This window comes from Chinchilla lanigera, unplaced genomic scaffold (genome assembly GCF_000276665.1).
Source record: "Chinchilla lanigera isolate Chin_1 unplaced genomic scaffold, ChiLan1.0 scaffold00137, whole genome shotgun sequence".
Lineage (NCBI taxonomy): Eukaryota > Metazoa > Chordata > Mammalia > Rodentia > Chinchillidae > Chinchilla > Chinchilla lanigera.
In genome coordinates, this window is record NW_004955538.1 from 2,023,441 (window position 1) to 2,050,710 (window position 27,270).

The 27,270-nt window shown below is 55.9% G+C and overlaps 1 protein-coding gene across 1 annotated transcript in view; it reads right to left on the reverse strand.

Annotated features, from left to right (window-relative positions):
- Nucleotides 1-240: 240 nt before the first annotated feature.
- The window catches only part of Cdc42bpb (CDC42 binding protein kinase beta (DMPK-like)), a gene marked incomplete at its 5' end in the record, with an annotated part of 89,533 nt that continues 62,503 nt past the window's right edge, over nt 241-27,270 (reverse strand). The window contains 26 exon segments of the mRNA XM_013507874.1: nt 241-1,467; nt 5,047-5,117; nt 5,200-5,305; nt 5,696-5,813; nt 5,891-6,008; nt 6,088-6,172; nt 6,254-6,351; nt 8,954-9,550; nt 10,147-10,209; nt 10,296-10,512; nt 11,443-11,524; nt 12,636-12,775; nt 13,207-13,343; nt 14,245-14,350; nt 15,259-15,336; nt 15,633-15,722; nt 16,815-16,865; nt 18,572-18,651; nt 19,886-19,980; nt 21,111-21,259; nt 22,335-22,440; nt 23,211-23,335; nt 23,714-23,819; nt 23,927-24,171; nt 25,324-25,434; nt 26,159-26,401. Of these exon segments, the coding sequence (XP_013363328.1) occupies nt 1,336-1,467; nt 5,047-5,117; nt 5,200-5,305; nt 5,696-5,813; nt 5,891-6,008; nt 6,088-6,172; nt 6,254-6,351; nt 8,954-9,550; nt 10,147-10,209; nt 10,296-10,512; nt 11,443-11,524; nt 12,636-12,775; nt 13,207-13,343; nt 14,245-14,350; nt 15,259-15,336; nt 15,633-15,722; nt 16,815-16,865; nt 18,572-18,651; nt 19,886-19,980; nt 21,111-21,259; nt 22,335-22,440; nt 23,211-23,335; nt 23,714-23,819; nt 23,927-24,171; nt 25,324-25,434; nt 26,159-26,401 (3,549 nt within the window).

Sequence of the window (27,270 nt, forward strand, 5' to 3'; positions counted from 1 at the left end):
AGGCTCCCTGTTCTCAGGCTGAGACCTTGCCCCTTCCCCTAGCAGCACCCACTGGAGGGGCCTGGAACTTGGTAGAGACGTGACCGTGGGGTTCCCAGGTGCCCACTCCTACCGCGTGCACACAGGCAGCCCTTTGCATGACCTGTGACCCTGTACCTTCGCTCCCTCTGACTTCCGTTGTAGGGTGCTCCCAGGTACCCTGGCACACTTGAGGCAACACCACCAGACCCAAACCGTGGAGAGCTTTAAAACTTCCATCTCTGCTTTATTGACAGGTAAATTGTTCAAAAATGTTCTCACGATTCAATAATTACAAAGACTCAGACTTACATTAAAAAAGTAAAAACCAGAGCCCCCAGCTGGGGCCTGCGGGACACAGGCCTGGAAGGGAGGGTGGGCAGGCGGGTGCCGGGTGCAACACCTGTCACGGCCTCAGTGCCGACTTGGCCAAGTGCAGTCCTGGACAGCGTGGCTGCGCACGCCGCTGGGTAAGACGACAGGGAGCCCGTCCCGAGGCGGGGACAAGCCACGTCTGCTGCCACAGTCAGTCACAAGCCTTTACAAGACAGGGCTACAGAGCCGATCACTCGACACAGGACACAGGAAGCTGGGGTTAGACACACGAGGGCATCCCCAGGCCACGGGCCGGCTGTGTGCAGAGTGTCGGGGGTCTCTGCAGACCTGACCGGACGTTCCTCGCGGGCTCCATGCGGGGCAGGGCAAGGCAGGAAGGGGCCTAGTGCCTACTGCACGCTCCCTGGACTCTGGCCACTTCTTGGCCAGCAGGCGGAGTGGCCTGTCTGCTTTGACACATATTGTGACAGGCGGCAGCAGGTGCTGGTGACACCTCCTGGCTGAGACCCAGAGTGGACCCCCGCACAAGGACATGGCAGCACTGTCTCGGCCGCTGTCCACAGCCAGGGCTCCTGCAGCTGCCTGTGCAACAGGAAAGTGAAAGCAAGGCCACAGCTCACCTGCACTGTCCTGTCTGCAAGGGCCTGGCGACACTGGGATGATACACGACTTGCTACTATTCTCCTAGGGGCGTGGGAACAGTTTCAAGCATCGGGGAGAGACAGGTACCGAGGCCATGCCCCTACACAGGCAAGGCCCGGTGCCAGGCCAGCGGTGCGGGTGAGGTGTGCGGTGGTCCTTCATGTGCAAACGGAACACGGTGCCTCTCGGCTGTGCAGACAAGCGATCTGGTCTGTGCCACAGAATGTGGCGTCCAGATGGTCCTTATTATAATAGATTCACCTCACATCTACAGACGGACTCTACATCTCCCCGGACAACACTGCTCAGCTCAGTCTTGGCACTGGCAGGGTGGCAGCCTCAGGCATCGCAGGCAGGCTGCTCCAGGCTGTCGAGGGGCAGCTGGCTCCTGTGCGGCGAGTTGGGGCTTGGTGGGCCGCTGGGGTTGGAGCTGTTCGAGGGGGTCGAGTGTTTGGTGGAATCCGAGTCAGGCTGTCAATGCAGACAGAGGACACATGAGACACCAGTGCCGGCCTGGTGTCCCCCAAGTTATGGAAATGGGACGTCCTACAGGCATGCTGACCACCTGTTCCTCGAGCTGCTGGCCACAGCTCATCAGACACTGTCCACCTGCACTCAGGAAGGACGTGGTGGTCACCATCACTGCAGGGAGGGGACTCTGCAGGGAGGAAAGCTGGATGACTGTTACTAGGTGGCCCAAAGCCACACACAGGACGCCTTGATGGGGACGCCTGAAGAACGGGACAGACAGCCTGACACCACCCATGGGTGGAGACAGCTCTCCCTGGGATCAGCAACAGAAGGACACTGCTCTCACTGCTTAGTGCAACGCTCCCGAAAGCTCTGGCCAACAGCGGTCCCCAAGTGGAGAGGAAGACAACTCCCTGCCTGCAGATGACACAAACCCCAGAGAATCTACAGAATCTGAAGGAATTCGGCCCAGCTCAGCGCAGCAGGTCAACCCACTCTGCTTGTGCACGCCGGCAGCAGACGGGCTGAAAGGGTGGAGGAGCAGCCCCATCCGCACAGTGCGCAGAGGGCACAGTGGCCCGGGGTGAATGTGAGGAGGAGCTAGGAAATCTGCACTCTGAAACCACAGCAATGCTGGAGGAAATGAAGACCTGAACAGACGGGAAGGCATCCCACGGTCTCGGGCCAGGAGGTCACTGACATGGCATCACCCCACGTGGTCTACAGAGTCAGTGCGACCCCTGTTGGAATTCTGGCGGCCTTCCTGCACAAATGGAAAAGCTAGTCCTCAAAGCTCATATGAACTGTAAACAATATTTAAGCAGGAAGAGAGCCGATGGACACACACACCCCAAACCCAGTACTTCAGAACACACCGCGAAGCCACCACGTAGGCCTAACCTAAGGACCGACACGCAGGCTCACAGAACAGAACAAAGCCTGCCCCTCCGCCAGGGGATCTTTAACAGGGTGCCGAAACCACCGGCAGGGAAAGACGGCCACAAAGGGCTTCTCCAGGCCCAAGAGTGGCAGTGAATGCAGTAGGATCTTTACCTCACATCACATACGAAGAGTAACTTACAACAGTCAACGACTAAAACCATGACACGCAGATGAAAACAGAAGTAAATCCATAACCCTGGTTCTGGCAAAGAAAAAACGTGAGATTTCACCCAAGTCAGAGACTTCGCAGATTCAAAGACATTATCCAGAATGTGAAATGGTGACCAACAGAGTGGGAAGAAATATTTGTAAAAGATGCAGCTGGAATATAAAGAAACTACTCAGTTAAAAACCCGACATGGAGCTGGCTGACACACACCTGTAATACCAGCAGGCAGGAAGGTCACAGTTTAAGGCCAACCTGGCGACTCGGTGAGACCATGTCAGTGAGTTTATCCGCAGGTTGTGGACATAGCTCCATATGCCCCAGCTTCAATCTCCATGGTATGGGCCCTGCCCCAGATACATATCATGTAGAACATGGCCCCGGGACCAAGAACCCTCGGGGGGTGCAGACTTTGGTGTGACGAGGCAGCTATATGGTGGGGTCCAAGAGAAGGCCCTCGCTCTTAGGCAGGGTCTGCCGCACGGAACCTAGGAGGGTGCAGCAGGGTGTGGCCACACGCACGTGCCAGTGTGTGCCGTGGCTGGGAAAGGTATGGGGTGCCACTTTGCCATCCAGGCCTTGGACAGCCCCAACTGCCTTCGAAGGGGAACACAGCCCTCCGCAGACCGAGGGAGGCGGCTGCAAAGGCGGCGAATGCCCCACCTGGCAATGGGGGCTGCGAACAGGTGGCCAGGGCAGGGTTGGGCTCCGAAGTGCTTGGAAGGCCCTGACGCTGCTTCCTGCTTTGAAAGGGATCCTCCTAGTAAGTCAAATGGGCAGAAGGGGAAAGAGTGAGGAGCTCTTTATGCTACAATTCTTGCGACTTGACTGGAGGCCTAACATTCTTCACAATCATAGTTGAGGGGAAAACTGAGCGAGGACAGGGAAGACCTGTCTCGATGGCATGGGTCGCTGCAGCTGCCGAGTGTGTGAGAGAGAAGACCCCACTGCACGACTGCTGGTGTCGTCCCCGAGCACCAGGCCTGCAGGCACAGGAGAGAACGTGCTGGAGGGACACTTGGTGACCCAAACACAGGGCAGTGGACACTGGCAACCTCCACCAGCAGGCAGCAGGGAACGCCCATTGCAGCCACTGCGAGAAGTTGAAAAGGCAGTGGAGTGGCCCACTGCTACCCTTCTGGGTCTCCCAGGAGCCAGGCTCCGGGGCACTGCAGGTGAGGCCCCGTGGGGACTTGGGGAGAGCAGTGTGTGCGCAAACACACACACACACACACACACACACACACACGGGCACATTCCTCAGACGCAGTGACAAACATCAGAAAAAACCTTGTGAGGATCTTGAAAACCCCAAAGGATATTCATCTGAATTGATAAACTGGACTGCATAAGCATTACTACAAACTTGTGTACAACAAAGCACCCTAAAGACAGAGTATTAGAGACAGATCTGAGAAAGCACTGGCAACAGAAGCAGCAATGGCCCTCCTTCCTGCGGGTGGCTCAGGAGGGCAGGGCACCAATTTGACTGGCTCTGGGGTCTGCGCAGACTGGAGGAGCTAGTGAACGTGTCTGAGTGGCTGTGGAGGCAGGGCCTTGGGGGCCCACCCCGCCCTGCTGAGCCTGAGTGGGGGCTCCAATCCCTCCTCCTTGCTAAGGAACCGGGCAGCTTCCGGCCTTGCGTGCCTGCTCCACGACGTGTCTGCCTTGCTGCCAGCTGAGCCACTGGGCTGAATCCCCCAAAACCATGGCAGGGTTAACCCTCGCGCTGGGGGTGTGGCTGTGGGTTTTGCGTCGCAGAAGTGAGCAAGCAGACCGACAGTGGAGGGGGCAGGGGTGGGTGGGTGCGAGAAGTTGCTCCTCAGGGCCCAGCTGACTCCCCCTCCACCTCCAAGAGTGCGTCCCATCCCCTGCGGTCGTGCTCCCCCACTACCGTGCTCCCACTCTGCAGAGAGAAAACTGAAGCCGAAGTGCAGCTCGGAGGCCACGGGGCACCGCAGCTGTGGGGAGTAGGGAGAGCACAGGCCAGCCGACAACACCCCCAAACGCAGCACCTGGGAGTGAGCCCGGGTGTGGCAGAGGCTGCCCCCTCCCCACTTCCCTTTTCATTCTGAGACAGGGCCTCACAAAGTCACTAGGCTGCCCAGGCTGGGCTGGGACTTGGGATCCCCCTGCCTCAGCCTCCCAGGGCATCATGCCCAGCTGATGGCACCTGCTTTTAGGTCATGTGTGAGAGCAAGCCCGGCTAGAAGGCTAGAAGGGGCTGCCAGCGAGACTTGGGGCTCTCACCTCACCCCCACAGCGGCCTGCTCCCACCCAGGCTGCCGCAAGGGCTGCCCTGACTTCAGGGCAGGGAGACCAGAGCCTCCAAGGTACAGGCCTCTCTTGGGCTTGTGACACCAGCCCAGCCTATCACCAGCTGCACCGCCTCCTGGGGGCCCGGGTGCTGCTCTAGGGGCAGCAAAGTCTTTCCCTGAAGCACACAGCACCTCGAGTGGGGCAAGCCTCACCTCCTTATCGAACTCCTGGTCCGGGTCAGACATGCTCCTCAGAGGCACGGTCACCCCAGGCTCTGCCCCACCTGTGAGCAAGGGTGGCGTTCATCTAGGGAAAGCCCTGTGAACATGCAGAGCCCAGGTCCCTACCCTGCGGCCCCTTGGTACCTGATGCTGGCCAAGAGATGTAGGGCTTGCTCCGGGCGGGGGGCGGCCGGGCCAGGCCTGTGGGCGCAGGGCCAGGCCTCTCCTCCTGGGCGGGGGCTGAGGTGCTCTGGGAAGAGAGGACAGCAGGTAGGCGGGGCAGCTAGGACAGGCTGCCAGGCCCATGGAGCAAAATGAGCCCCAGACCTCTGGACATGGCCCCTGGTCCGTTTGAGCTAAGGGTTACCAATGGCATTTCAGCAACAGTCAAATTCTACAGAAATTACACCGTTTAAAGTGGAAAAAAAAAGCATGTTACCACTTCATGCTAGGGAGTTAAAATCGTTGACAGGTGGTTTCCTAAGGGACAGGGAGATGGTCACGGGGCCTCCACCCATCTGCAGAGGGGCACCCAGGGCCCCAACACTGGGAGAAGAGGGGTGGCTCAGCAGAAGCCGGCTGAGTGCCCGCACCCTGGGTCAGTCCCTGCAGCTGCACCGGGGCCCTGCTGTTCACGCACCAGAGGCAGGTCCATGAGCACCTGCATGCCGTCGCCCGGGCCCATGTGGGCCACGTGGTTGAAGTTGGTGGGGTTGGAAATCATTTTAGATCTCAGCTCTGGGTCCCGGAGCATCTCTCTGTGAGAGGAGGCGGGTGAGGCTCTGAAGCAGGAGCAGCCCCGGGCTCCCCGCGCCCTCCCAGCGGGCGACCTTACCGTCGCTGCTGCAGCCGCTCCTCCTCAGGCACCTTGAAGACGAAGCGCCGCTTGCTGCGCGTGCGTAGCATCTGCTTCCTGCTGCTGTCCGAGGTGTCCGGCACGGTGAGGGCGGCGCCTGCAGCAAAGGGCGGTCAGCAGGGCGGTCGGCGTCCCGTCTGGGTGCCGCGAGCCCCTTCGACAGAGAACTTGCTCACCCGAGAACTTGCTTTTGAAGTAGATGAGGCGTGGGGGCTCGCAGCCCAGGAGGTTGAGGCTGCCGTCGGAGTTCAGCGGTCTGATCTGGGGTGGGAACCAGAGGGACAGTCATGCACTGCGCGGACACGGAGTCCACCCGCCCGCAGCAGGCCCCCAGCGCCTTACCCGCCGCAGGCCAATGGTCTGCACCCACTCCATGGTGCGCACGTCGAAGACGTCCACGCCGTAGTCACTGTACACTGTGATGTGGGAGGGGCTGCAACCTGGTGCGGGCGGAGCACAGCAGTGAGCGAAGCTCCCGCTCTGCTGGGGACGTTGCGGGGGAGGAGCGGGCTGCCCTCCATGGCTCCCACCAAACCCGCTCACATCCCCTGTAGAGGTCCCCTTCATCGAAGTCTCACAGCCCGAAGCCTAAGTGAGTTCCCACCGCTTCCCCACTAGGTCACCTCTCCCAACACTGGGGCCGGCCCCAGGGTCTTCACACCAAGCTGCATCCCCCAACTTGCCATCCTCAGCCTCCCAGCTTCTCCAATTACAGGCACGCACCACCACGCCTGGCTACCACGGGTGACACGCTGAACACCGTACACAGGGAGCGAAGATACCCTGAAGACTTTGCGTGCTCACCCTGTGCTTACAAGAAATGACAACCGCGGAAACACTGATGCAGGCCTGCTGCGTGCAGTTCCAGCACTTAGGGTGTCGGCCGCTACGGCGAGCTCTGGTGGAGCGCCCTGGAAGCCAGGCTCTGGGTCCCTAGACCTGCAGCTCAGGCCGCCCTATGGGACTGGCTCCAAGGGCCCCAGGGTCTCCCCTGGACAGTGAGGGCGGCCACCTCCAGTGGTGCTGTCCTCCCCTCCAGGAAGGTGCGCTAGGCTGTGACTGTCAGCCTGTTGCACAATGGGCCTCTGATGCCTGGGAAGATGCAGGGGGCCCACACATTTAGGAGAGCAGCAAAACCTGTCTGCGTGACCTGACGGACAAGGAGCAGTGCATGTCCACTACCCTTTGCCATCCTGGACACCTCACCGTCACCTGGCCGGCCTCACCCTGCATGGTCCCTGGGGGACACCTTGCGGGACAGAGTTCAAGGCAGCGGGCTCTGAGCCCACAGGACACCTGCCGAGCTGGGGCCCTCGTCAGCCATCACTGAGGGTCTCTTCACCAAGTGCCCGCTCTGTGCCCCCACACAGGCAACCAGCCTGTGACCACCTTTCCTTTGAGCATGAAATGGGAAAGAAAGTGGGGCATGGCAAGTAGATGAGACGCTGGAGCTGGTGACCAGACCCTGGCAGCAGTGACGTCTCAGCCACCAGATCCTGAGCGCCACGTTCAGAAGCCGGCCCTCCGAGACTTGTGACTCCCGAGCGACCACCCCAGCATTTCCCGGGAAGCCCTCTTCTTGCTGGATACATGGGGCTTCCTTTCTCGTGTGATAGATACGCTGAAATGTCTGAAGAAAACGGTGGAAAGAGCATGACTCTCGAGTCACACCACTGTATAGGTCACAGAAGGTCAGACCCAGTCTCCTTGGTGGACAGGACCAGTGACGTCTGTCCTGCCTCAGCACACAGCTCCGACGGTACTTCTGCTAACAGCCATCTGGCCGGTTCCTGACAGCCCCCAGACCGACTGCACCGACAGAGGCAAGAGACGCCGAGGTGGAGGTGAGGGAACATTGGCTGGGCACTGGCTGTGTGTGGCTGAGGTGACCTGAGTCCTTCTCAACTTTCCAAAGAAACTTAACTCTGGTGGGAAGGACCTCGCTAGGCAGGAAATATAGAGCCCTGCACTGTGGCTGCGGAGGGGCTGGGGCCCTGCAGAAAGGTGGGCCAGCAGCCGGGCCAGCGGCTGGGCCTGCTGCAGCCAGGCAGGGGTACGACACCCAGGCATGCTGTCCTTGGCGTGGCTGGAGAGGGAGCAGCCCGAAAGTTCTACTCACAGGTGAGGAAAGAAAAGTACAAGTCACCTCCCACAGGCAGCAGCTGCCACATCACGAAGTGCTCCCCTGGCTGCCCCAACCCTTGCTGGTTACTGGCACCAACTCCTTGGGGTGTGAAATGGAGGCTCTCAGGGCCAAAGCCGTTCAGGAGTGAACAGACAGAGGCCAGGCGGATACAGACAGCAGGCTGCGGCAGCAACCACAGCAAGGGCAAACGCCAGCAGCGCAGCCCACCCTGCTCCAGGACTGCTGGAGGAATCAGGCTCCTGGCTTCCGCTTAGTGGCCTGTTCACACTTAAAGCCACTTTGACCAATAAAACAAATGATGTAAGGGTTTGAATACAGAATGACTCCAACCACCCTCAGAGGGGCTGCAACCTAGACATCAGAGCTGCACTCTTTCTGGCCACCAACAGCCTTTGGCTTGTTTATAGTGCTTTGCAGAGTTTTCTTTCTGGTACTAGGGACTGAACCCCGAGCCTTTGTACTAAGCTACATAAACCCCACTTCCCACTTTTGATAGTATCTCACTAAACCACTAAACCACATTGCCTGGACTGGGCCTGAAATTGTGGTCCTCCTGCCTCAGCCTCCCAGGGTGCTAGGATTACAGGTGTGTACCCCCACACCAGCTTGCTGCACAAGTTTATGTATTATGAGGAATGCTTTTTAAAGAGATTAAAGACCAGGCCCCTTTTTCCATTCACTGAGGTCTCTGCTCAGGGAGGCCATTGCTGGGATCCTGGGCAGCAGGGGGCCATCAGGAGGCTGTGGCAGTGGACCTCCGGCCTGCATGCCCCCTCCTCTGTCCCTTTAACTACTGGGCCAGGGGCTGGGAGACAAACCAAAGCAAATAGAACACATGCCGACTGTCGACGTGAGAAGCAGCAACAGGGGTATGGCAACAGAAAACATATACATACTACAGGCGACAGGAGCCGCAGGCCACATGAGCTCCTGCATGCGTGACCTCCGGCCTTGAGGGTCCACGTACAGTCCCATGTGGCTGAAGCAAAGCAGGTACTCCTCACTTTTGAGCTCCACAGCACAAAGGGCATCGAAAGACTGCTGTGAGAGGAACGCAAGCGAGGGGTCAGCGGGATTTACCAGGTCGAGAGGCTGCCCGTCCCCTTGGATGCTCAACAGAGAGAACCCAGAGGGGTAGCCAACACAGAGCCTGTCCTTGAACACGGCCATCCACTGCACGTGTCCCGGGGCCACCAGCTCATTGAACTTCCTGTGGAAAGGCTTAGTTCTCTGGATCTCATAGCAGAGGATGAGCCGCTTCACAGCAACAAACAGGCAGGTGGAAGAACTCTTCCTTAGCGTTGCGGTTGCCAGTAGCTGGCAGCCTTTGGTTTCCGGAAGCTTGATATCAAAGCTGCCTTCTGCTCCGTCCAAGGTGGACCATGGATAGAGGTGCACATGGTGGTTCCGGCCGCAGAGGAGGACAACGATTTTCTCCCTGGGGGCTAGCTCAATCTGGTATACCTTCTTACAGTCAGCAGCACGGACGATCACTGTGGCCAGGCAGGGGAATAAGGGGAGGTGTGAGGCACAGCAGCCACCAGCCCAGCTCCCCACTGGAGCTCTGTCCCCCCTGCCATGCCTGCACCCTCCCAGCCCTGGGCCACTGGCTGCTGTCACTGCTGCAGGGGTTCCGTGGACCCACCCACATGCCCAAACCAGCGAAGCCCCAGGTGGGTGAACAAACACTCCCTCCAGCCTTGTGGGGCCCTAAACCAACCCAAGACCCTTCTGGCTTGGAGTGTCTCCTTGCTCCTGTTCTGGAACTGAGGGACTAGCAGCCCGGCCACATGGGTCTCCTGGGCCCAGCCCTTGTCGAAGTGTCCTAGATTCTGGGTTCCCAGGCTGGGCTGTGCCAGGCAGGGGCAGGGACAGGGCAACACGCCCCGTGCAGGACAGAAGACCTGTTTTCTCTGGGAAGCCTTGGTTCACCCAGCTCACCCCTGCACCCCCACCACGACACCTGCCATTCTGCACATCATTCTCCTCCGCTGTCTGCCTTTAGCTCTTTTGTGAAGTCCCCTGACAGAATGACTTGGTCCATGCAGCAGATAAGCTCCTTCTCCGCGCCGCAGCCCTGCCTACTCACCGTCTCGGGTGACCTCGATGACGTAGAGCCCTTCTTCCAGGCCAATGGCAATCCTGTCTCCATCTGGGGGGACAACACAAACAGCCTGTGAGCCAGTGGTCTGCTCTGTGGACAAAACAGCGTGGTCGCAGGGTGCTGCGGGGCCGTACCCACGATGGCAGCTGTGAGCACAGCCTTGATGAGCGGCAGCGTGCTGTCGTAGGCCTCCTGCGGCACGTGCACCACCTGGTTCCGCAGCCGGTTCTTGTGCAGGATGGACTGGAGCCCTTCTAAGATCCCAACCCACTTTCGCTTTTCGTTCTCATTTTCTGTCAGAATGAGCAGGGAGCTGTTCTTAGAAGGTGAACCTAAGAGAGAGGCTGTCACCTTCACAGGAGAAAACAAAACAGAAACAAGAAGAGCTGTCAGTCAGCCAGGCTGATCAGGCACCCCATCCCGCTGGGACGCCACCGTCCCCTAGGTGACAACAGGAAGCCCGTGTGTCCCCACACGTTGCATCCATGGTGCATTCGGGAGGCCACACGGTGGCCGTGGAGTGACCTGGCATGACTGCCCCTGCCAGACTGCTTTCTTGAAGCATCGTTCTGGAACTGCTAAGCAGACTCTTGTGTCCTGGGAGGTAACTCTCACCCGCCCTCCCTGAGTGCTTACTGAGCGCGAGGACAGCGCAGGGCTGTCAGAGCTCTCTCAGGGACAGCAGCCCGCTGCGGCACACGTGCCGTGGCTTCACCACAGACCCAGGGGACCTGGAGCCCCTGGCGGCTACTAAACCAGCACCACCACAAGCGCAGTGATGGGAATTTCTTGCATATGAGGGGCCACTAGGGAACAGAGCTGGGATTTGTAGTCAACCAAAATTTGACTTGTTTGTAAAAATCCCCCAAGAGAGAGTGTGCATGCGCATGTGTGTGTCTGACCTCCCATCTTTCAGAAGCGTGTTGAGGCCACCGTGTCTAAGCCCCATCCCGCAGTAGGGGCTCCAGTGCAGGCATGGAAATGCCGGCAGGCCGTTTCGCTCAGGCAGCGATGAGTGAGAGGTGGAAGAGGGGTCAGGTGGGGCTGCTCACAGTGTGGCACCAAGCTCAGTGAGTTGCCCACCAGGCAAAAGGAGCTTTGGAGGCAGTGGGAAGGGACCAGACAGGGCTGCCAAGAAGAGCCAGGAGCTCCCTGCGTGAGGGCCAGGCTGGTCAGCACCGGGGCCTGCTCTGGCACGGTGACATGCGTGGAAGACTTGCATGCGATTTTGTGATCAATGAAATGCTGAGACACAGGGAAAGACATGAGAACAACTCCTACCCTGAATATACACGGGATGTCCCGGCGTGTGGCGTGGATGACATCGGAGGCCAGCACTGAGCTCACTGAGAACTCTTCGTCCCTGGGAAGACAGACACACTCAGAGCCCTGAGAGAGACACACTGGTCGCTCTAAGGACCTGGCACCAAGTACTGCTGGACTGGAGCTGCTCGTGCGGACCAAGCCAACCAACCACACGGGCCTACTGAGGAGGTCCAGCGGCGCCAGGTGGCACAGGGCAAGCCCGGCACTGGCTCTCATCGTGCCGTAGCCACCCCTCCACACTGCTGCCTCAGCCCGGCCTCGGTATGACCAGGCAGCCGGCCACTGGCTGAGGCAGAGGGGAGATGGAGTGCAGCACGCTATCGCTGGCATGCCAAAGACGCCAGGCTCTGCCCTGGCCACACGTCACGTTCTGCCTTCATTTGGAGCCCAAGGCTGGGGCATGTGTGTGCATGGCGAGGGGCAGCAGAGCCCCTCAGCCAGGACACAGCAGATCTTGACCCTCACTCCTATGGCTCGCTCTTGACCTTCATTCTTCAGGCACCTGCCCTGAGAACCAAGCCTGAGCCACAGCAGGGCCCAAGGATGCTCAGTGCCCCCACTCTACAGCTGGCAGACAGTGGGGCGAGAACAGAGAGGAGCACCAAGGACCACCTGCTGTGAGCATCAGATGCCAGGATGGCGGCACTCAGGGAGACAGGACAGCATCACACAGCAGAGCTTGTGCCACACAAGGCCCCAGCTCTGCATGACAAGGCCTGATGCAGCACCTAAAAGGCACACTGATGGGCATGGTGGCACATGTCTGTGACCCCAGCACTAGGGGAGACTGAGGCAGGAGGGTCATAAGTTTGGAGCCCAGCTGTGGGAACTTAATGACTTACTGAACCCTATCTGAAAAAAAAGAGGCACACACTGCTGTAGGATGCTCCATTTCTGAGATATTTTTGCTTGTTCTTGGGCAAACCGTTTTATGTGAAATGCCCATTTCACAAAATTTTCAATACAAAACTATCCAAAGCCAAGAATGTTATAGCCTGTACTTTAAAGTAACAGCAATCCTTTACTTGTTTTTGAAACAGCACAATACTTCAAGAGGCAAAGGTGTAAATGCCAACAAACTCACTTTGGCTAAAGACAAGTGAGTGGAACCCAATTCACAGAACAAGACAGTGCTATGCGGAACAGACCTGAGGTCCAGGACTTGGCTGGCGATGACACCGGGCTGGGTGGATTTCCCCTCGGGCAGGTCATACAGAAAGAGTTTGCAGTCACAGACCACAGCGTAGGCCCTCTGCCACCCTTTCTTCACCCCCGTGGGCTTGGGGACCTACAGGGGAACAGTGACCATGCTGTGAGGGCCGGGGAGGGTGTTCAGAACACACTGGGGCCCCAGCCTTGCTCTGGGTCTGCTTCCCTCTGCTGTGTGACCACCCTGGCTCCCCAGGTCAGTGGCTGAGGCTGCCTGGACACCCGTGGGGACGGAACCTACACGTGGGCAGCAAGCAGACCGCCATACTCACGGCACACACACACACGCATGTACTGGGAGAAGGGCCAGGCACAGTGGTCCGCAACACCCTAGTTTTGGAGCCATGACTTCATGCCCGCTGGCCAGGCGTCCAGTCCGTGAGACAGGAGCACAAGGCCCAGAGAGACTCTCAGGGTTCCAAAGTAGCAGCTGGCCTGTGTAGGCCTGGGACCGGCCACTTCACACCACAGTCACTGCACCTCAGAGACACAGCAGGCTCTGCCCTCTACCTTGACGTAGCCTTTGTAGGCCGTTCCTATGCCTCGCTGCACATCCACACCAAGGGGCCGTTTGGACTGCTCAGGGGGGATGGGGCACACCTGGGGGGCGCTGTCTTTGCAGGACACGTGGCAGGCAAACGAGCACACTGGAAAAGAGGGAGAGTTTCTCACAGCACCGCCTGCAGAGCGGGTGCTGCAAGCCACACTCCACCAGGAAAGACCTGGTGGTTAAGACCAGTTTTCAACATGCAATGGAGCCCTTGAGGGACAGGATGCCTGATGCTACTGCTCTGCTGCTGTCCAGACAGACATTCACTGCCACGCTGATGTCAGTTACTGGGCAGTGGGCACAGCGACACACCAGGGTCCCAGCAGTCAAGCAAAGGGTGTAGGGACTGGGGCAGCAAAAGAAAACGCTCTGAAGGAAAGCACAAGAGCTGCTTGTGCAGAGCCCTTCTACCCGCTGACCACAGCCAGGACTGGCAACGTGGGGCACCCGGCCCGGACGGTGGCACACCACCAGAGTGGCTGTAGGCCAGCCGTTCCCCTATAAAATAATGGGATTACAGTCACACCAAATGGGCTCTGCGAGGGCCACAACAGCATGTCACCGAATCTCAGCAAAGGCAAGAATGTAAGATAAAAATTTTAAGAAGTAATAACTAGCAGCAAAAATATAAAACAATCCCCATCATTTCCAGACAATCTCAGAGTAGAAAACTTCACAGCTCATTGTCTTCTACTTTTCCGATTTTTTCTTTTTTTTTTTTGGTACTGGGAATCGAACTCAGCACCTTGAGCTTGCCAGACAGGTGCTGTGCCACTAAGCTATATCCCTGGCCCTTTTTCTTGGGTTTAGTTTTTTTTTGCTGTCCTGACCTTCTAGATGCTGCATCTATAATATTCTCAGCAGATGACCAGTCTCCCCCCAAACTCCCACTGCATCTCGGTTTGCGCATACCCGGGTGGGTAAGGACGGCCCCCGTAGTTGGCGCCGGAGGAGGCACAGCAAGGCCACGCACCCGACTTTGGCGTGGTGGCACTTACCCTCGCAGGCATAGCCCTGCCGGATCAGTCCAACCATCAGGGAGGTGCAGTGGCTGCACTGGGTGGGGCTGGAGAAGGACTTGATGCTGAACTGGTGAGCTTTCGGCTTCGGAGAACAGCAAAAGGAACAAGGTCAGGCACCCAGAGTGGGCAGCAGATCTGCTTATGGCTGATTTATAAATGGCACCACCTTGAAAAGCTGGCATTGTGCCTGTTCCACTAGGAATGGAACCTGAGGCTGGCTGAAAAGGCAGGGTGTCCTGGGCATGGCACAGCATTTCAAAAAGCCTTTTGAAATGGCATGGTCACAAAAGGCCTTCCTGCTCAGCAAAACCGAAGTGGGCGAGACCACATGTGCTCCGCACCCAGGGAAGGGGAGGGGACCAGGAGCAGCAGGCTCACCAGGAGTATGTGACACCTTTACAGAGCTGCTTCCTGGGAGACAGGTTTACAAAAGAAAGAGCCTTTGGCCTCAGTCCCTGAATCTGAAAGCCAAATCAATCCTGCCAAACAAGACAGAGTTCCCTATCTCCAGTTGGAACCAGAGGCCAGGTCTATGATCAATACCCAGAGTGCAAGCTGCCCCAGGTGGCCATGTGAACGTGTGCTGAGCCTGAAGCTCCAAGCTTGGGCACAACACTGACTTTCAATCTGTAGTGACATTATACAAGAAAGGGGCCCAACCTGCAGGACCCCAAGGCACAAGGCATCTGGACACACAGAAAAGCCAAGCATCCAACTGCACCTTTAGCAAACTCTCACCCACAAACCACAGGCTCTCCAAGACAGATGGGAAGGCGCTGGCAGAAGAGACTGGATGTGGGTGAGGCTGCCACGGAGGCTGGAGAATGGCCAGGGGAGGGCGAAAAGGGGCTACCCCAAACAGCTGCAGCTGAAGCACCGCGAGCAGCTTCAGCGCGATGGAAGTTGCACGTGGAGGGCCGCGCTGCGTGCACGAGACAACATGCCTGCTTTATTACATGAGTCGGCACCTGGGCCATGAGCAAAGCCTACCTTGGGCCCGGCCAGGGCGAGGGCCTGCGTGGTGGGCAGCGGCATGGTGGGTGGCCTATGCAGGGGCCGAGCCATGTCCTGGGAGAAAGTGGGGACACGTGAGCACTGCTTGCTTGCCACTGCTGGCAGCTACTGGCCCTGCATGGGGTTGGCGTCTCTCTAGGATATATTCATCAGTGATGGTCTTGCTTGTCTCACTGACTGCTAACAGGAACTGAGAACAGAACGTGGGCCTACAGCCCACAAGGGCTCCTGCCACAAGCTGCAAGGCAGGGACCAGGTGGGCTGGCCCTGGTGTTAGAACAGCACCTGTGTTACATGGGCGTGGATGGACCCAAAGACCCTGGGAGCAGCACAGGGCAACACGCTCTCACCTCCTGCTGTTCTGCGCTAGCGGCCACAGAAACCGACGGGGACACTTCTGGCTTTGGAGCTTGCATTTCTTGGTCACTAGATGAGCTGGTCTGTGAAAAGGAAGACAAAGGCAACAGTCTTTATCTGAAAAGCGCATTTCAGCAGGGCCTGGGGCCCAGGGTCCAGCGCTTCTCATTCCTGTGCCCCAGGAACCCCAGGTCTCAGCTTGGCCTCCCACACACTCAGCTGACTTGCCTCCCCTCAGGGCCACTGCCCTTGGCATTCAAGGCTGTGGTGGAGGTAAAAGGCTAACCAGCTGCCCTCCAGCATGAGGCCCTCACCACCTGCTGCTTTCTCTCTTCTGCCACGTCAAACAGAACTGAGAAATGTCAACCCTCTGACTTAGTCAGAAGTAACTATACCTAAATCTCGGTCTTCAGACCAACAAATCAAGTGCTTCTTATCCACGTTTCCAGGATCTCAAATAGCAATTCCAACATCTCATGAGCCTGTGACCCGGCTCAGGTACTCCCTGGAAGCCAATGTCACTCTTAAGAACACAGCAGCTCCAAAGTGACCCTGATAGCCATCTACCTCAAGTGAAGGCCACACTCTCAAACCACTCAAGGCTACCGTACTATGACACATATTCCTGGAGCCAGGACCTACTCATCAAAGGCCGTCCCTGTTCACACAGCCCGTGCCACCATATGGAGGTGTTGTCACACGGAGGGCGTAGCAGCGTCAGCCCTGAAAGTGTCAGCACAGGAAGCAGCATTCCTGCAGAGGACCGCTGCAGGGGACGTCAGGGTGCAGTCTGCAGCTGGACTCAGCTCCACACAGAGCCTCAGCAGCCCCCATCAGATGGGTACCTTCCCACAGCGGCACTCAGCGGGTCACACTCAAACGGAAAGTAGCACACACACACAGCGTGCAGAACCATGCCCCATAGACTCACAAGGGAAAGGCAGGACCAGTTAGCTGATTGTCAGCTAAACAGTAAGCACGTATCCCCCACACATAAGGGATGTTAAATGAGTTAGAGCCCTAGCTGGTAAAGGAGGAACAAAGCTGTTGAGTAATTTAATTTCAGCCATGTAAAACCCCACTAGTTTCGCTGAGCTGGTTAATTAATCAGATGGATGCAAACTCGGGAGGAGGAGCATTCAGGGTGCTGCTGTGGGCAGCCGCAGTCCACTTACTTCCTCCCAACAGGCTAGCAGAGAAGACGCAGGCGAAGAGGAGAGGGAGTCCTTGGTGTGACAGACAGGAGGGACAGCACGGTCATTCCTGCCGTGCACACTATTGAGGGAACACACCGAGCCCGCCCACCCGCAGCTCAGGCTTAGCACAGTGGTATGCACTCGAGGGCAGGCCCAGAGCCGGACTTAGCCTTCGCAGGAAGCCCACTGCCCCCAGCTCACAGCGAAAGAGCGGCTGAGATGGCCGCCACAGCGACTGTGACTTCCTCACCGATGGCCTCGACTGGCGGAAATCCCTTGCCACTGAGCTAAGTACTCTGCTCGTTTCACAGGGAAGCCACTGCTCTCCTTGCCACCTCCAAGCTGCCAACGGTCAGCCTTTGGTCCTCGGGAACTGTTTTTATCAGTGCTGGGGATTGAACCCAGGGCCTCTGCATGAGCTATACCTCCCCAGCCCTTTTTTCACTTTGAGACATGGTCCCACCAAATCATAAAATGCCCAGGCTGGCCTTGAAGACGTAATCCTGCTCCCTCAGCCTCTCAAGAGTGCTGGGATTAAAGGCACGTGCCCCGTACCTGGCATCATCACTTCCTCTCTGTGATGGGGTCTGGCACCACAAGGACCAGAGAAGTGCACAGCTCACCCAGCACCAGGCTTATCAACGACCCAGTGCACAAAGATCCACTGAATACAGGTGCCTCTTAAGGTCTGAGGGCCTCAGAGAGAAGACAAGATTGCCAGTTTGACACGGACCTGTACTCTGTCCAGTGAAGTGTGCCCAGAATGGCTGGAGAAGGCTTCTGAGGGGCAGACACCCACGGGTCACCACCCCCTGCTTAGAACAGGAGTGACCCAGTAGATAGCACCCAACCTGATGATGAAATGCAGAGCAGGGGAGGGGTACGGCATCTCCCACGAGGAAGCTTGGCCAAGTGTCTGCCCCACATGTGTGGGGCAGGAAGCTGTGGGCAAGCCCAGCGCAGGACATTTGCCAGAGTCACAGAGAGGGGGACGGTGGAAAGCTGACAGCTCACTGCAGCCCATGGCTTCTGGTGGCTCCTACCCTGGGGAGACCTCGAGGTCAAGGACACTGCTGGGGCAACAGGGGACAAGGCAGAGGACCAGAGCCAAACATCACGAGCAGTGCAAGCTGCGGCACACAGAGGAGCGTGTCCACGATCTCAGCAACTGCTCAAAGATTTCAGGCAGCAATGCCTGTGAGCCACTGTCCCAGGGGACTCGGCCTCAGACTGCACTGCGCGCTAGTGGCAGCCCCACCGTGAGGCAGGCAGCACCTACTCCGGGTGCTCCAGGGTGCAGGTGTGGTCTGGGACAGCTGTGGTACCAAACCATTCTCACAAACCCTTCTTGCCAGTCACAGAGACTTGGCTATCTTGCCACATGGAAGTCATGGAAATGGGAACATGACTCATTATTATTTGTTGCAGTGTGAAAATTTTTATTTATAAAATTACCCACAATGCTCACTACTGTACAGCCTGAGGCCACTGCAGATCTCCACACTGAAGGTGCTGAGTACTTCCTGTACACGCTTCTAAGTCTAAGTGACCCGCACACGCTTCCTGTCTAAGCGACCAGGTGGCCCTGGGAGCCATTCCAATCCCTCAGTGTCTCACAGGTGTGACATCCCAGGTCACTTCTGAAGCTGGTGTGTCTGCAGCCCCACCACATCACAGCCTACTCTAACTTGTCACAGTATGAACCCATCTGTCACTTTAAGAAAGTAATTACTCACTCGAAACGTCAGATCATGTGTGAGAGATGTGGCGTTGAAGTAGTCAAAGATGGAGTCCTGAAAATCTGGAAGTTTGAGTCCTGCATGAAAGAATGGTGAAGGCAGGACATTTAAGATAGATCTTATTGTTAAGTAAGAATCCTCAACATCGCCCACACCAGGGCAGCTCCGCCTGCATCATGTGCTGTGCTCTCAGTACAGACACCATGGGGCCTTTCCCCAGAGTGAGCCAGAGAGCCGCAGGTCCACCTGGGTAAACCTGGGACTGTCTGGGAAACTCCAGGAAGCAGGTGATGGACAGGAGGCAGCAGGAAGAAGGGCTCTCAGTGAGCGTGACAGAGGCACTGAATACAGACAGGGCAGAGTGCCCAGAGACACCCAGCTGCCACAGTGGCCTTGTGTATGACCAGGGCGATTCAGGGAGAGGCAACTGGGACACTGCTCAGACAGTGCCAGAGTGAATTCTAAATGGATCAGTCATCTGAAGTCAAAAAATGAAGCCAGGCCAGTGAGGTGATGCATGCCTAAATTCCAGCTATCAGGAAGCTGAGACAGGAGGATCATATGTCTGATGCCTGCCTGGGCAATGTGGCAACACCCTGTCTTCTTGAGGAAAAATGTGTAACCCTCCAAGTAATCAGAGAAAAAGTATAATCCTTTCAATGGCTGGAGGTTACAGATTATTTTCCTAGTTATGACTCAAGGAGGGACAAGACTGATAAATCTGACAGGCAAAAATTTTAAAAAGCAGCTAGGTGTGGTGACGGACACCTGTAATCCTAGCACTCTGGGAGGCTGAGGCAGGAGAAGCCTAAGTTTGAGTTCAGCCTGGGCAACTTAGCAAGAAGGCAGCAGGAAGAAGGGCTCTCAGTGAGCGTGACAGAGGCACTGTCTCAGGAAAAAAAAAAAAATCGAGGATGTAGCTTAGTACAACAGTACTGTGTTAAATCTCAATACTGCAAAAGCTAACCAACTAAATAAATAAAATCTTTTCTTGACAAAAACCCAACATAAGAAGTCAATGTCACAAATAAAAGGCTTCTACCTGCAATATATAAAAAGCTTCTAAAACTGAACACAACTAAGAAGCTGGATTTTAAAAAATGAGCAAAAGAATGCAAACTAAACCTATACCAAGGTACTATTTCTTACCTGATAAGGATGGTACTTTTTTTTTTTGATCTTTTTCTTCCAGTACCAGGAATCGAAATCACGACCTTGTGCTTGCCAGGCAGGCATTTTGCCGCTGAGCTAAATCCTTGGCCCCAAAAGGCTGATACTTAAATACCCCAAAACTTTATGGTATCAACTTACCAGTCTCTGCTCTAAACTTTTCTTCCATCTTTTTCTTCAGAACTTCCATTTCTTCTAATAACTCTCTGTTTTTGGCTTCAGAATCCTTCAGTTTACTAAAGTGAAAAAATAGCTTTAAGTATGCTGAGAAGAGCCCAGGCAGGGAGTGGCAGGTGGGGAGCAGGGCCCTCGCCTCGTGGGCCCCTTTGCAGGGCGCCAGCACTGCGGGATGACAGAAGCCTAGTGTAGAAGCCGCAGTGGGGGCTCCGGAGGGCCCTTCTGAGGAGGCCCAGGGTGAATTTCTGACCCTCCAGATGCCTCTGTCCTCCAGGGACACATGGCCCAGATCCCATGGCTGTCAGGCCACGGCCCAAGCACAGGGCCCTGCAAGTTCACAATGTGGCAGAGGGGCAGAGAGCCAGGCTGCCACCGGTAACAGTGGCCAGGGTGAGCAGGGTAGATGGGCTCGGCCACATGCTAGTGGGGCAACACTGGGCGGATTACTTCACCCCTGTGCACCTGTACCTTGGTCTCAGTGTCTGTAATATAGAGACGCAAGCACCTGCTCTGCATGGGGTGTGAGGCATGTGTGAGCCCAATGGCACAAAGTTCTCAGAGAAGTTCTGGGCACAAAGGATGTAAAATCAAGTGGCAGCAATGCTTTAACCAGAATCTTGCAAATGTGAGGACGCAGAGTCTCGTCTGAGACCTGTCAAGCCCATGGCAGAGGTGGCCACGTCTCTCCTCAGCAGCAGGGCCGGCATGCAGGAGCCCACAGCTCACTGCTGGGTCCTGAGTCTGTGTGAACAGCAGGTTCAGTGTGTGTGTGTGCAAGCGGGGTGATTCTTTCCACTGCTTCTAGCTGGGGAAAAACTTCCAACAACACGGCATCCTCAGTCTCTAAAGTATTACCTTTAGCTTGGAAGGGAAAATTTTGAGGTGACAAACTTAGCAGCCAGAGGCACCTATCACACGGGTGGTCATGAGTCTTGTCACCAGCACTGCCAGGCACAGAAGGCAAGAGCCACTGCCACCTCAACACCACATAGCCTGGCTGCTTCCCGAGGACTGCTTCCTGCAGGAAGGCGCTCCTAGGCCCTCCTGTGCACCCCCAAGTGCTGGAGCTCCGCACCCCTCAGAGCCCTCCTACTCAGCCCAACTTCCCATACCACGTGGCCTGTGGAGCAGCAAACTAGCCTGTCTCCGGGCAGGACAAGGGCGGGCAGCTCGGGGTAGGTCACAGCACCTTTCAAAGGTAAGGCTGGCATCCTTGACCTTCCTCAGCTCCTCCTGCACCAGCTGCTTGGCTCGGATCTCAGCCTCCAGTGCGGACTGCAGCTCTAGCCGCGCGGACATGTCCAGCTTCTGGCTGCGGCGTACCTTCCACAGCGGGTCCTGGCCATGGGGAGAACAGCACATACACACTCAGGCTATGTGCTTCTTAGACCCATTGGTCTTGTTTCCAACCTAAAACCTTTACTGTTAGGTTAAACAGGAATCCTCAGATACTATCAAGGGCCATCAGACCTCACTCCAGTTTTGAAATTTTGTAACTTTTACTCTTAGAATTTTTAAAAGTAAGACTAAAAATGAGTCTACAGCGCAACTTCTGTGGCATCACAGGTGTCCCAGGGGCCCCCGTTCCTCCACCTTGAGACACGTTCTGCTTCACTGTCCTAGCAGCCGCGCCATGACCTGTGCATGCCTGTGAGAACAGGTAGAAGTGAGAGGACAGAAAAGTGAGGGGACCTGCAGGAGCGGATACCAGCTCGCTGCTGCTCTCCGCCCTCTTCCCGAGCCACACCACTGGCCACCAGCTCTGGAGAGGCAGTGAGGTCAGGAAACACTGTCTCGGTGGACTTCGCATTAAGCTCGCTTGAACACGGGAGGAATGATCTTCCACCCGTAACTGTAAAGAGCGGACAAGGACGGCATTTCACGTGTACATCAGAAGCAGCCAGGGGGTGGACGGCGGCACCCAGGCGCTTGTGGGATGGCGCTGACAACAGCAGGAGAAAAGTCCCAGTGAATCTTGAGAAGACCACATCTGGGCATCACGTTCTCTTTTTGTTTGTTTTTCTTTTTTCGTCTTTTTGAGCCAGGGTCTTGCTAGGTAGTTCCGGCTGGCCTTGTGCTCACTTTGTAGCCCAGGCTGGTCTCTCCTTTTTTTTCCCGGTCTTTTTGAGACAGGGTCTCGCTATGCATTTCAGGCTGGTCTCAAACTCACAACGATCCTCCTGCCTCAGCCTCCCAAGTGCTGGGATTATAGGTATGAGCCATAACGTCCAGCCACACGTAAAGTTTTTGATTCTTTTTTTTTTTTTGGTACAGGAAATCAAACTCAGGACCTTGCCCTTGCTAGGCAGGTACCTGTGCCACTGAGCTATATGCCTGGCCCCACACTGTTCTTACAAGAAAACCATTAACAGATCTTTTAGTAGTGAAAATGCAACGGCAGGCCAAAGCTCACCAGTGCTCTCGAGCCCAGGCTAGAGCTCCTCAAGGCCTCGAGCTCTTCAGTCATCTTGGAGGCAAGCGCTTGGAGGTAACCGCGGGCATCCTTCTCGTCACTGACCCTGGGGAGACAGAGACGCCCTGTCTCAGAAGGCACCAGCACCCCCGTGAGGAGCCACCCAAGACGAGCACTTGGGCACGCAGCCTGCACAGCCGGAGCAGCACGCATCCACAGGGGGTGGCACCCTGCTGAACACAGGCAGCCCAGGCTCCCTCCAAGCTCCTCAGGCCTGTGACCGAGGGTCTCTCTGGGAAGAGTTCCACCTGCTTCCCCCGGTGTGCACGCTGCTCAAGCAAGTCCTCTGAGGAGCCGGTAGGGTTAGGGCTTACGTCCACGTGCCCCCCGAAGCCTTACGCCACCACAGGCAGGATCTCTGGATGGTGACTGATTACAGGGCTTACAGCCGGCATGATGTTAGGAGACAAGGCCTGGTCAGAAGAGGCGCTCACTGGGACAGGTCTGGACGGTCCCTCTCCCTCCCGCTCCTTCCTGCGCTCTCAGCTTGTCCACCCTTCTGAGGGCGGCTCTGCCTGTGCCATCCGGACTTGGAGCCTGACTGTGCACTTGAACTTGAACCCAAATCAACCTGTCCTCTCTTCAGCTGCAGGTGTTGATCTGAGTGTCAGTGCCGAGAAAATGACCAGGACAGCAGGGTCTCCCAACCCAGGTCAGGGTGAGGATCGCTGGGCGGGACTGCCAGCTGGGTGAGGGTGAGGGTGAGGGTGAGGGTGCGGGTGAGGGTGCGGGTGAGGGCAGACAAGAGCCGGGCTGGGGGGCGGGCCATGGCAGGCGCAGCACAGACAGGCGCAGCGCAGTGCGGGACTGGCATACCACTGGATGATCTCCGCAATCTGAGCCTCCCAGTGTGCCACCGACTCCTTCTTGGCTGCCAGATCCTGCAGTTCATCCTCCAGCTGTCTGTTCTGGGCAGTGAGTTTATCCACAAAGGAACAAAGCTGATGAAATTAAACAAGCCCCCACATCACTTACTAATTGGCACCCTTTAACCATGGTAGCATCACGCAAGCTGGAAATCCTCCTGGAGATTTTGCTATTTTCTTGCATCACTGTCATTTTTGCAGACTGTGTTCAGAGTATGGACTTTCTGCTTGTAGCTAACTGAAGTGTCAACTGAAATCTAACTAAAACTGACAGCACTGGTGATTTCAGTAACTATGCCTATTAATTGAGTGAAAACAATCCACTCAAAATATCAAACACATCACTTCATTTAAAATTTAAAACATTTGAAATACACACTAAACTTCCCAAAGGCTTAAGAATGAAGAATTTTAGCTTGCACATAAAGAGCTAACTCAGATACTCCCCATTACCTTTTCATTTTCTGCAGTCAGTTTCTTGTTTTCGTCGAACAGCAGGGCTCTCTCCCGCTCGTATTTATCTTTTATTGTACCGATGGCCTCCTCCATCTCGCTGTGCCTGCCGGGAGGGGACAGAGAGCGGTTGCAGGTCCCGTGTGGATCCTGCCTCCCTGCGCCTGGGAACAAGCCTCTGCTTGCTGCCACGTGAAGCTCGTGGGAACTCACCGCTCTCGTTTTGATTTCTCCAGTTTATCCTTCAACATTAAGACTTCTTTCTGCAGGGCCAGCTGGTGGCTTTCCGAGTCGTGCACCTCCTTTTTGACATTTTTCACTTCTAAGACATGGGAGGCCTCACGTCGGACCAACTCCTCCTCATAGAACAGGACTTTCTTCTCCAGCTCTGATTTGATTTTGGAGATCTCCTGCTGGTGCTCCAAAGTGGCTCCTGGCCCCCGGCCTCCTTGCTTCATCTGCAGGCAGAGGTTGAAATAAGATGGTAAATCGATGCCCTCCCTGGAGGGGCTCACAAACCCTGCTGCTTCTGCCCACAGTGGCAGTGGTGTGCCGAGTGGTGCAGGTGACCTGAGCAATGGGACCTTCAACACCCAACAGGCACGCTCAGGGGCACACATGCCCAGCTCTCCCTGGGCCCCCTGGACTCTCCCCCTACTGGCCTGACCTTCAGTGCTTGTTCACTCGCCACCAAGCATCATTTGCAGGCTGACTGTGTGCCACACCCTGGTGACAGGGTGACAGCAAGGGCTTGGCTCATATGGGCAGGAACTGACAGCAAAGCAGTGACCGAACGCCAAGATGCTCAGGCTAGGTGGAAGGATGGGGGAAAGGGGCACAGGAAGATTAGGAAGGTGTCTGTGAGACAGTGGCCCAGGAAGCCAGCGTCAGGTGAGGAAAATCTCACACCGGGACAGGGAAGGAAGAACAGGCAAGAAGGTGGGAAGACAGTTAGTGAGTTGGGTCTGCCCAAGGCAGCTGGACAAGGGCAGGAAGCTGCCAAGGGCACTGGCTCACAGGGACACGCTCCAACTGGCCAACAAGCTCGCTGTGGCCACTGTGTGCAGAACATGCTCAGAAAGCTAACAAAGGCAGTGGAGCTGGAGCAGGTGGCAGCACAGACAACAGAGAGAAAGACATGCTTCGGGCCTCTGTGCTGGACACAGAGAAGCCATCGTGGGCGTGCTGCAGGTCAGGAAGCTCAGGCTCAGAAGAGAGAACGTGCTCCCTAGAGCCACACCATGCCTACAAGCAGGTCTGGACCTTCTCACTCCCTCCCTCCCCAGCCTCCTGCTGCCCTTTGGCCCCGGCCAGCTGATCCCAGATGGATGACCAGCTCGTGCCTGCCACCGTCAGCAGCAGGCCATGGGCTTCAGGGAACTTTTCCAGAAATGGTCTTGGCCAAGATGAGGAAACCAGGATAGAAAAGAAGGATCTGAGGTAAGCTCCCCTGCACTTACTTTGTGATGCCTGGAGTTCTACTGAGGGAGGGACAGAGAGGAGTTGACTGGGACACACCAGTAAAGCCTTGCCCCCAAGTCCTCGGTCAGGCTGAGCTGCCCTCTGTCCTGCCCCCCAACACATCTTGGAAGACAGGAGCTGGACACTACCTTCAGGGCCTCGAGTTCACTCTCCATCTGCTTGCAGAAGCTCTCACTGTGCTCTCGCAGCTTGCGCTCCTTCGAGGCCTCAGCGACAGCATCTTCGAGCTGAGCTTCCAGCTAGGGAAAGGCGACTTAAGAGTCAACACTGCTTAGGTCACCTGTGGGCAACACCACCCAAAGCGCCCAGGGCATACATGTTCCAGCGGGTCCTGAGACCCTGTTTTCTCTGTGCACTGCACCCACACATCCTGTCAAACACTGGACAAAACACAGGTGTCTTCTACGACACAAGATGGTAAAGAAAGGTATAAAACAAGGTGTAAAAAACTGTAAAAAATGAAATGCCTCTCTTCACAATTGAATTTTAAAAAAGTTACCCTTCATTAAAAATATCTGCATTAACATGTATTCGGTCTGCCATACTGAAAAGATCCTGTTTTAATTTCTAATACAGCACATGTAAAGGGCTTCAGCTCCTCTAAAAGCCTTTTGGGATGCTTGATCACCCTCAAAAGTGTAAAGAAGCACTTAGACCAAGAAGTCTGAGAACTGCGATTATAGACAACTGACGCGGACACATGCAGCTGACCGTTCTCACCCGCACTGAAGCCACATCCTATCACGGTATGAGCACCGCTTGTTCAAAGTGATACAAATTAATATTAGGAATTTCTTTTCACAATTTCACAGACACATCTGGCGATGTAACTTAATGGCAGACGGCTTGCCTAGCATAGCCAAGGCCCTGGGTTCTGACCCCAGCACGGCAAAAAAAGAGAGAGGAAAAACAGATTACGTGCAAGTGCAGTCAATGCTGTCTGCTGAGTACGCAAACAGTCACCTCTTTCCTGAGCTTCTCGGATTTGCGCACGTCTTGCCGCATGGAGTCGATCTTCTGCATGGCTACCTCCATCTCTTCCTCCTTGTCCCGCAGCTGCCTTGACACCTTCTGCTTCTGGGACCGAAGCTCTGCCATGCGCTCGTTGAGCTCAGAAAACTCCTGCAAGGCCCGCTTCCGCTGCTGATGGGCATCTTTGAGTTCTTTGGTTTGGGATTTCAATCGCTCTGAAACTTCAACCAATTGCTGAACAAAAAGAATTACAGATGTTTTACATGCACTTACAAAAGACATGGAGCGACAGCAGTTTAATCTTCTGCTGTGTGCAGAGTTAAAAGTGATGGCAAATACTGTTACAGACTGTAGCCAGAGAGGCCAGAATCAGCCTTCTTGGGAAAGCTTCTGCCCTCCACCGCACGCACAGCCTGCACGAAGCCAGCTGGGCTCCACTGCAGATCACCAACTCCACACAGGAAAGACCAGCACCACAGCACGGAGCAGCCATGCACATGACCTATGGCTCCAAAACTGATCTGTGCGATCACAGAGCTAGCCCAAGCAGGGCCTTGGGCGATAATCTCACTACATACAGCCATGCATCTTACTGACTGAATAGGTGCTGAAAAATGTTCTGATTCTGTGGTACAACCATCGAGTGTCCTCACATAAACCAAGATGGCTCTGCTGTCAAAAGGTAATTCTGACACTCTCACAAGACTACCCCGTCTACACAGCCTGTCATTATGTACCCCATGACTATGCACATTTAAGATCTAAATCAAAGTGAGGAACAATAACACAGTTGCTATAGGAACCTGTTGTGAGAATTGAGGGACAGACGCTGACTGTCCCTCTTGGCAGTCACGACTGGGCCTTGCCACTGGCTACACTTACAGCCCTCATCTCCCAGCAACTGGTCTGCCATCTAGATGGTCAGTGTCTGCAATCAGTTGACAATCTGGCTGCTTGGTCGCTATCATGCCACTAGTGTGACGCCAGAGGTGACTTGACCTGGAGCACAGCAGCTCCCACAACAGGGAGGGCAGGTCATCTACCAGGCTGGTCTGGGCTTGGTTCAGGGGAATTAGTGTGACTGCATGGCAGCAAGGAGAGGC